General features: G+C 48.9%; 1 protein-coding gene across 1 annotated transcript in view; it reads right to left on the bottom strand.

The window, feature by feature from the left end:
• LOC106599972 (low-density lipoprotein receptor class A domain-containing protein 4) overlaps positions 1 to 11,071 on the bottom strand; it is a 36,091-nt gene that overhangs the window by 4,859 nt on the left and 20,161 nt on the right. Inside the window, exons 2-3 of the mRNA XM_082972721.1 lie at positions 1,795 to 1,949; positions 1,029 to 1,073 (exon numbers count right to left, since the gene is read on the bottom strand). Coding sequence (XP_082828847.1) covers positions 1,029 to 1,073; positions 1,795 to 1,949 — 200 coding nt within the window. The remainder of the gene's footprint in view (positions 1 to 1,028; positions 1,074 to 1,794; positions 1,950 to 11,071) is intronic.

Raw genomic sequence — 11,071 nt, 5'->3', positions numbered from 1 at the left:
GTCCATTACTAAACGGATTGGATCCAGTGGGGTCCATTACTAAACAGTTTGGATCCAGTGGGGGTCCATTACTGAACAGATTGGATCCAGTGGGGGTCCATTACTAAACAGATTGGATCCAGTGGGGGTCCATTACTAAACAGATTGGATCCAGTGGGGTCCATTACTAAACGGATTGGATCCAGTGGGGGTCCATTACTAAACAGATTGGATCCAGAGGGGGTCCATTACTAAACAGATTGGATCCAGTGGGGGTCCATTACTAAACAGATTGGATCCAGTGGGGGTCCATTACTAAACAGATTGGATCCAGTGGGGGTCCATTACTAAACAGATTGGATCCAGTGGGGGTCCATTACTAAACAGATTGGATCCAGTGGGGTCCATTACTAAACAGATTGGATCCCGTGGGGGTCCATTACTAAACAGATTGGATCCAGTGGGGGTCCATTACTAAACAGATTGGATCCAGTGGGGGTCCATTACTAAACAGATTGGATCCAGTGGGGTCCATTACTAAACAGATTGGATCCAGTGGGGGTCCATTACTAAACAGATTGGATCCAGTGGGGGTCCATTACTAAACAGATTGGATCCAGTGGGGGTCCATTACTAAACAGATTGGATCCAGTGGGGGTCCATTACTAAACAGATTGGATCCAGTGGGGGTCCATTACTAAACAGATTGGATCCAGTGGGGGTCCATTACTAAACAGATTGGATCCAGTGGGGGTCCATTACTAAACAGATTGGATCCAGTGGGGGTCCATTACTAAACAGATTGGATCCAGTGGGGGTCCATTACTAAACAGATTGGATCCAGTGGGGGTCCATTACTAAACAGATTGGATCCAGTGGGGGTCCATTACTAAACAGATAGGATCCAGTGGGGGTCCATTACTAAACAGATCCAGTGAGGGTCCATTACTAAACAGATTGGCGCTGGCAAACACACACACACACACACACACACACACACACACACACACGCACACACACACACGCACACACACTTCCTGGGTTTTTACCTCGGAGGCACCTTGTCGAGAGCCGCTGTCCGACGGCCAGAGATCCTGATGACAGAAAGAGACAGTCTGAACATTTAACCTGCGGAGGAAACAGTTACCTTAAAGGACATCGAACATCTGATCTGCTTGACTCAAGAAGACATGTTAGAACAAGAACCAGCTCCAATCAGGTGAACAGGTGAACAGCTGGCTAGACAGGTGAACAGGTGAACAGGGGCAGCTGGCTAGACAGGTGAACAGGTGAACAGGGGCAGCTGGCTAGACAGGTGAACAGGTGAACAGGGGCAGCTGGCTAGACAGGTGAACAGGTGAACAGGGGCAGCTGGCTAGACAGGTGAACAGGTGAACAGGGGCAGCTGGCTAGACAGGTGAACAGGTGAACAGGGGCAGCTGGCTAGACAGGTGAACAGGTGAACAGGGGCAGCTGGCTAGACAGGTGAACAGGTGAACAGGGGCAGCTGGCTAGACAGGTGAACAGGGGCAGCCGTCCAGACAGGTGAACAGGGGGAGGACAGGGCTGGTTGTAATGACTGGAGCGGAATAGGTGGAATGGAATCAGGCACGTCAAACACATGGTTTCCATGGTTTCCAGGGGGTTTGATGCCGTTCCATTTGCTCCGTCCCCGGACATTATTAAGACACACACACACACACACACACACACACACACACACACACACACACACACACACACACACACACACACACACACACACACACACACACACACACACACACACACACACACACACACACCCGTACTGACCTGCTGTAGGTGTTGTGCTTGCCTCCGGGCCTGTCTCTGTCTGGTTGTAAAGGAGCAGGAAGACAGCTTGTAGTGGTTGAACAGACAGCCAATCAGCAGCAGCATTACGGTCATCAGGACCAGGATGAAGAGGATCTGAGCTGACTCCAGTACAGCTGGAGGACAGAGAGACAACGGAGAGGACAGAGAGGACAGAGAGACACGGAGAGGACAGAGAGAGGACAGAGAGACAACGGAGAGGACAGAGAGAGGACAGAGAGACAACGGAGAGGACAGAGAGACAACGGAGAGGACAGAGAGGACAGAGAGACACGGAGAGGACAGAGAGAGGACAGAGAGACAACGGAGAGGACAGAGGACAGAGAGACACGGAGAGGACAGAGAGGACAGAGAGACAACGGAGAGGACAGAGAGAGGACAGAGAGGACAGAGAGACACGGAGAGGACAGAGAGGACAGAGAGACACGGAGAGGACAGAGAGAGGACAGAGAGGACAGAGAGACACGGAGAGGACAGAGAGGACAGAGAGACACGGAGAGGACAGAGAGGACAGAGAGGACAGAGAGACACGGAGAGGACAGAGAGACACGGAGAGGACAGAGAGACACGGAGAGGACAGAGAGGACAGAGAGACACGGAGAGGACAGAGAGATACGGAGAGACAACGGAGAGGACAGAGAGACACGGAGAGGACAGAGAGAGGACAGAGAGACACGGAGAGGACAGAGAGACACGGAGAGGACAGAGAGACACAGAGACACGGAGAGGACAGAGAGACACGGAGAGGACAGAGAGACACGGAGAGGACAGAGAGACATGGAGAGGACAGAGAGAGGACAGAGAGACACAGAGAGACACGTAGAGGACAGAGAGATACGGAGAGACAACGGAGAGGACAGAGAGACACGGAGAGGACAGAGAGGACAGAGAGACACGGAGAGGACAGAGAGGACAGAGAGACACGGAGAGGACAGAGAGGACAGAGAGACACGGAGAGGACAGAGAGATACGGAGAGACAACGGAGAGGACAGAGAGACACGGAGAGGACAGAGAGACACGGAGAGGACAGAGAGGACAGAGAGACACAGAGACACGGAGAGGACAGAGAGACACGGAGAGGACAGAGAGACACGGAGAGGACAGAGAGACACGGAGAGGACAGAGAGACATGGAGAGGACAGAGAGACATGGAGAGGACAGAGAGGACAGAGAGACACGGAGAGGACAGAGAGACACGGAGAGACATGGAGAGACACGGAGAGGACAGAGAGGACAGAGAGAGAAAGACAACAGGTTTCAACATCCACAATACACACAACATGCTGATCATTCATCACTGTCAATGTCTGTCAGGTACCAAAAGGTTGCTGGTTTGAATCCCCGAGCTGACAAGGTAAAAAATCTGTCGTTCTGCCCCCGAACAAGGTAGTTAACCCCACTGTTCCCCGGTAGGGCGTCATTATAAATAAGAATTTGTTCTTAACTGACTTGCCTGGTTAAATAAAGGATGAAAGCATATATTTATATTTGGGATGATGGGTTATTTTTCCTTTCCTCCACCAGGTGGAAGCAGAGGTCAACATGAGAAGCTCATCCCGAGACAGAGAGCTTCAGTCTGCAGACAGGAAGTTAGATACAGACTCAGAGAGCTTCAGTCTACAGACAGGAAGATACAGACTCAGAGAGCTTCAGTCTGCAGACAGGAAGATAGATACAGACTCAGAGAGCTTCAGTCTGCAGACAGGAAGATAGAGACTCAGAGAGCTTCAGTCTGCAGACAGGAAGTTAGATACAGACTCAGAGAGCTTCAGTCTGCAGACAGGAAGATAGATACAGACTCAGAGAGCTTCAGTCTGCAGACAGGAAGATAGATACAGACTCAGAGAGCTTCAGTCTACAGACAGGAAGATAGATACAGACTCAGAGAGCTTCAGTCTGCAGACAGGAAGATAGATACAGACTCAGAGAGCTTCAGTCTGCAGACAGGAAGATAGATACAGAGATGTTGGGTATCATCATGAACACAACAGGACCGCTATAGACAGTACCACTATAGACAGGACCACTATAGACAGGACCACTATAGACAGGACCACTATAGACCACTATAGACAGGACCGCTATAGACAGGACCGCTATAGACAGGACCGCTATAGACAGGACCGCTAGACAGGACCGCTATAGACAGGACCGCTATAGACAGGACCACTATAGACAGGACCACTATAGACAGGACCACTATAGACAGGACCACTATAGACCACTACAGACAGGACCACTATAGACAGGACCGCTATAGACAGGACCGCTATAGACAGGACCGCTATAGACAGGACCGCTATAGACAGGACCGCTATAGACAGGACCGCTATAGACAGGACCACTATAGACAGGACCACTAAAGACAGGACCACTATAGACCACTACAGACAGGACCACTATAGACAGGACCGCTATAGACAGGACCGCTATAGACAGGACCGCTATAGACAGGACCACTAAAGACCACTATAGACAGGACCACTACAGACAGGACCACTACAGACAGGACCACTATAGACAGGACCACTATAGACAGGACCACTAAAGACAGGACCACTATAGACCACTACAGACAGGACCACTATAGACAGGACCACTATAGACAGGACCACTATAGACAGCAACGCTATAGACAGGACCGCTATAGACAGGACCACTATAGACAGCACCACTATAGACAGGACCACTAAAGACAGGACCACTATAGACCACTACAGACAGGACCACTATAGACAGGACCACTATAGACAGGACCACTATAGACAGCAACGCTATAGACAGGACCGCTATAGACAGGACCACTATAGACAGCACCGCTATAGACAGGACCACTATAGACCACTATAGACAGGACCACTATAGACAGGACCACTATAGACAGGACCACTATAGACCACTATAGACAGGACCACTATAGACAGGACCACTAAAGACAGGACCACTATAGACAGGACAACTATACACAGGACCACTATAGACAGTACCGCTATAGACAGGACCACTATAGACAGGACCACTATAGACAGGACCACTATAGACCATTATAGACAGGACCGCTATAGACAGGACCACTATAGACAGGACCACTATAGACAGCGCCACTATAGACAGCACCACTATAGACAGGACCACTATAGACCACTATAGACAGGACCACTACAGACAGGACCACTATAGACAGGACCACTATAGACAGGACCGCTATAGACAGGACCGCTATAGACAGGACCACTATAGACCACTACAGACAGGACCGCTATAGACAGGACCGCTATAGACAGGACCGCTATAGACAGGACCGCTATAGACAGGACCACTAAAGACCACTATAGACAGGACCACTACAGACAGGACCACTACAGACAGGACCACTATAGACAGGACCACTATAGACAGGACCACTAAAGACAGGACCACTATAGACCACTACAGACAGGACCACTATAGACAGGACCACTATAGACAGGACCACTATAGACAGCAACGCTATAGACAGGACCGCTATAGACAGGACCACTATAGACAGCACCACTATAGACAGGACCACTAAAGACAGGACCACTATAGACCACTACAGACAGGACCACTATAGACAGGACCACTATAGACAGGACCACTATAGACAGCAACGCTATAGACAGGACCGCTATAGACAGGACCACTATAGACAGCACCGCTATAGACAGGACCACTATAGACCACTATAGACAGGACCACTATAGACAGGACCACTATAGACAGGACCACTATAGACCACTATAGACAGGACCACTATAGACAGGACCACTAAAGACAGGACCACTATAGACAGGACAACTATACACAGGACCACTATAGACAGTACCGCTATAGACAGGACCACTATAGACAGGACCACTATAGACCATTATAGACAGGACCGCTATAGACAGGACCACTATAGACAGGACCACTATAGACAGCACCGCTATAGACAGGACCACTATAGACAGGACCACTATAGACCACTATAGACAGGACCACTACAGACAGGACCACTATAGACAGGACCACTATAGACAGGACCGCTATAGACAGGACCGCTATAGACAGGACCACTATAGACAGGACCACTATAGACAGGACCACTATAGACCACTATAGACAGGACCACTATAGACAGAACCACTATAGACAGGACCACTATAGACAGGACCACTTCAAAACAACTATAGACAAGACCACTATAGACAGGACCACTATAGACAGGACCACTACAAAACCACTATAGACAGGACCACTATAGACAGGATCACTACAGACAGGACCACTATAGACCACTATAGACAGGACCACTACAAAACCACTATAGACAGGACCACTATAGACAGGATCACTACAGACAGGACCACTATAGACCACTATAGACAGGACCAATATAGACAGGACCACTATAGACAGGACCAATATAGACAGGACCACTATAGACAGGACCCCTTCAAGACAGGACCACTACAGACAGGACCACTACAGACAGGACCACTACAAGACAGGTGACAATAGACAGGACCACTATAGATATGACCAATATAGACAGGACCACTACAAGACAGGACCACTATAAGACAGGACCACTATAAGACAGGACCACTATAAGACAGGACCACTATAGACAGGACCACTGTAAGACAGGGATAGTAGACAGGACCACTATAGACAGGACCACCACAAGACAGGACCACCACAAGACAGGACAACTCTACTGAAGCCTTCCTCTAGAGATGAGGTAAGACCACACTATAGACAGGACCTGAACTAAGACTGATCCCCTTCTCTTCATGAACTAAGACTGACTCTCTACTCTTCATGAACTAAGACTGACCCTCTGCTCTTCACATGAACTAAGACTGATCCCTCTACTCTTCATGAACTAAGACTGATCCCCTTCTCTTCATGAACTAAGACTGACCCTCTACTCTTCATGAACTAAGACTGATCCCTCTACTCTTCATGAACTAAGACTGACCCTCTACTCTTCACATGAACTAAGACTGATCCCTCTACTCTTCACATGAACTAAGACTGACCCTCTACTCTTCACATGAACTAAGACTGATCCCTCTACTCTTCATGAACTAAGACTGATCCTCTACTCTTCACATGAACTAAGACTGACCCTCTACTCTTCACATGAAATAAGACTGACCCTCTACTCTTCATGAACTAAGACTGACCCTCTACTCTTCATGAAATAAGACTGACCCTCTACTCTTCACATGAACTAAGACTGATCCCTCTACTCTTCACATGAACTAAGACTGATCCCTCTACTCTTCATGAACTAAGACTGACCCTCTACTCTTCATGAACTAAGACTGACCCTCTACTCTTCACAAGAACTAAGACTGATCCCTCTACTCTTCACATGAACTAAGACTGATCCCTCTACTCTTCACATGAACTAAGACTGATCCCTCTACTCTTCATGAACTAAGACTGATCCCTCTACTCTTCATGAACTAAGACTGATCCCTCTACTCTTCATGAACTAAGACTGATCCCTCTACTCTTCACATGAACTAAGACTGACCCTCTACTCTTCATGAACTAAGACTGATCCCTCTACTCTTCATGAACTAAGACTGACCCTCTTCTCTTCACATGAACTAAGACTGACCCTCTACTCTTCATGAACTAAGACTGATCCCTCTACTCTTCACATGAAATAAGACTGACCCTCTACTCTTCACATGAACTAAGACTGATCCCTCTACTCTTCACATGAACTAAGACTGATCCCTCTACTCTTCACATGAAATAAGACTGACCCTCTACTCTTCATGAACTAAGACTGACCCTCTACTCTTCATGAACTAAGACTGATCCCTCTACTCTTCATGAACTAAGACTGATCCCTCTACTCTTCATGAACTAAGACTGACTCTCTACTCTTCACATGAACTAAGACTGACCCTCTACTCTTCACATGAAATAAGACTGACCCTCTTCTCTTCACATGAACTAAGACTGACCCTCTTCTCTTCACATGAACTAAGACTGATCCCCTTCTCTTCATGAACTAAGACTGATCCCTCTACTCTTCACATGAACTAAGACTGACCCTCTTCTCTTCACATGAACTAAGACTGATCCCCTTCTCTTCACATGAACTAAGACTGACTCTCTTCTCTTCACATGATCCCCTACAACAGAGGCCTGTTTGATCTCTGTCTCTCCCTCTCTAACACACATTCATCTGACAGAACTCTGATAACAACCAGAGACTGATCCGATTTAACAGTCAGTCTGATCATGGTTACTATACTGTGGTAAACATGTATTATACACAGTCTTACCGTGCCAAACCACCGGGCTAAACCAAGCAGTCTGACTGCCAAACCACCAGGCTAAACCAAGCAGTCTTACCGTGCCAAACCACCAGGCTAAACCAAGCAGTCTTACCGTGCCAAACCACCGGGCTAAACCAAGCAGTCTTACCGTGCCAAACCACCGGGCTAAACCAAGCAGTCTGACTGCCAAACCACCAGACAGTCTTACCGTGCCAAACCACCAGGCTAAACCAAGCAGTCTGACTGTGCCAAACCACCAGGCTAAACCAAGCAGTCTTACCGTGCCAAACCACCAGGCTAAACCAAGCAGTCTTACCGTGCCAAACCACCAGGCTAAACCAAGCAGTCTTACCGTGCCAAACCACCAGGCTAAACCAAGCAGTCTTACCGTGCCAAACCACCAGGCTAAACCAAACAGTCTTACTGTGCCAAACCACCAGGCTAAACCAAGCAGTCTGACTGCCAAACCACCAGGCTAAACCAAGCAGTCTGACTGTGCCAAACCACCAGGCTAAACCAAGCAGTCTTACCGTGCCAAACCACCAGGCTAAAGCTAAACTAAGCAGTCTTACTGTGCCAAACCACCAGGCTAAACCAAGCAGTCTTACTGTGCCAAACCACCGGGCTAAACCAAGCAGTCTTACCATGCCAAACCACCAGGCTAAACCAAGCAGTCTGACTGCCAAACCACCAGGCTAAACCAAGCAGTCTTACCGTGCCAAACCACCAGGCTAAACCAAGCAGTCTTACCGTGCCAAACCACCAGGCTAAACCAAGCAGTCTTACCGTGCCAAACCACCAGGCTAAACCAAGCAGTCTTACCGTGCCAAACCACCAGGCTAAACCAAGCAGTCTTACTGTGCCAAACCACAAGGCTAAACCAAGCAGTCTGACTGCCAAACCACCAGGCTAAACCAAGCAGTCTGACTGCCAAACCACCAGGCTAAACCAAGCAGTCTTACTGTGCCAAACCACCAGGCTAAACCAAGCAGTCTGACTGCCAAACCACCAGGCTAAACCAAGCAGTCTGACTGTGCCAAACCACCGGGCTAAACCAAGCAGTCTTACTGTGCCAAACCACCAGGCTAAACCAAGCAGTCTGACTGCCAAACCACCAGGCTAAACCAAGCAGTCTGACTGTGCCAAACCACCGGGCTAAACCAAGCAGTCTTACTGTGCCAAACCACCAGGCTAAACCAAGCAGTCTTACCGTGCCAAACCACCAGGCTAAACCAAGCAGTCTTACCGTGCCAAACCACCAGGCTAAACCAAGCAGTCTTACTGTGCCAAACCACAAGGCTAAACCAAGCAGTCTGACTGCCAAACCACCAGGCTAAACCAAGCAGTCTGACTGCCAAACCACCAGGCTAAACCAAGCAGTCTTACTGTGCCAAACCACCAGGCTAAACCAAGCAGTCTGACTGCCAAACCACCAGGCTAAACCAAGCAGTCTGACTGTGCCAAACCACCGGGCTAAACCAAGCAGTCTTACTGTGCCAAACCACCAGGCTAAACCAAGCAGTCTGACTGCCAAACCACCAGGCTAAACCAAGCAGTCTGACTGTGCCAAACCACCGGGCTAAACCAAGCAGTCTTACTGTGCCAAACCACCAGGCTAAACCAAGCAGTCTGACTGTGCCAAACCACCAGGCTAAACCAAGCAGTCTGACTGCCAAACCACCAGGCTAAACCAAGCAGTCTGACTGCCAAACCACCGGGCTAAACCAAGCAGTCTTACCGTGCCAAACCACCAGGCTAAACCAAACAGTCTTACTGTGCCAAACCACCAGGCTAAACCAAGCAGTCTGACTGCCAAACCACCAGGCTAAAGCTAAACCAAGCAGTCTTACTGTGCCAAACCACCAGGCTAAAGCTAAACCAAGCAGTCTTACTGTGCCAAACCACCAGGCTAAACCAAGCAGTCTTACTGTGCCAAACCACCGGGCTAAACCAAGCAGTCTTACCATGCCAAACCACCAGGCTAAACCAAGCAGTCTGACTGCCAAACCACCAGGCTAAACCAAGCAGTCTTACCGTGCCAAACCACCAGGCTAAACCAAGCAGTCTTACCGTGCCAAACCACCAGGCTAAACCAAGCAGTCTTACCGTGCCAAACCACCAGGCTAAACCAAGCAGTCTTACCGTGCCAAACCACCAGGCTAAACCAAGCAGTCTTACTGTGCCAAACCACAAGGCTAAACCAAGCAGTCTGACTGCCAAACCACCAGGCTAAACCAAGCAGTCTGACTGCCAAACCACCAGGCTAAACCAAGCAGTCTTACTGTGCCAAACCACCAGGCTAAACCAAGCAGTCTGACTGCCAAACCACCAGGCTAAACCAAGCAGTCTGACTGTGCCAAACCACCGGGCTAAACCAAGCAGTCTTACTGTGCCAAACCACCAGGCTAAACCAAGCAGTCTGACTGCCAAACCACCAGGCTAAACCAAGCAGTCTGACTGTGCCAAACCACCGGGCTAAACCAAGCAGTCTTACTGTGCCAAACCACCAGGCTAAACCAAGCAGTCTGACTGTGCCAAACCACCAGGCTAAACCAAGCAGTCTGACTGCCAAACCACCAGGCTAAACCAAGCAGTCTGACTGCCAAACCACCGGGCTAAACCAAGCAGTCTTACAGTGCCAAACCACCAGGCTAAACCAAGCAGTCTGACTGCCAAACCACCAGGCTAAACCAAGCAGTCTGACTGCCAAACCACCAGGCTAAACCAAGCAGTCTTACTGTGCCAAACCACTGGGCTAAACCAAGCAGTCTTTAACCTAGTTGCTCAACAGCCTCACCAGACGGCTAGCAGGGTTTGTATTTGATGGTAAGATACTTACGAGCAATTCCACAGTAACAGAATTACGCTTTAAATCAGATTCATTACCAAACATTTCATTTAACAAGCCATACAACTCTACGCACGA

Source organism: Salmo salar, unplaced genomic scaffold, assembly GCF_965601325.2.
Source record: "Salmo salar unplaced genomic scaffold, fSalSal1 ptg001042l, whole genome shotgun sequence".
In the NCBI taxonomy this organism is placed as follows: Eukaryota; Metazoa; Chordata; class Actinopteri; order Salmoniformes; family Salmonidae; genus Salmo; species Salmo salar.
This window is presented reverse-complemented; position numbering and strand designations above follow the sequence as displayed.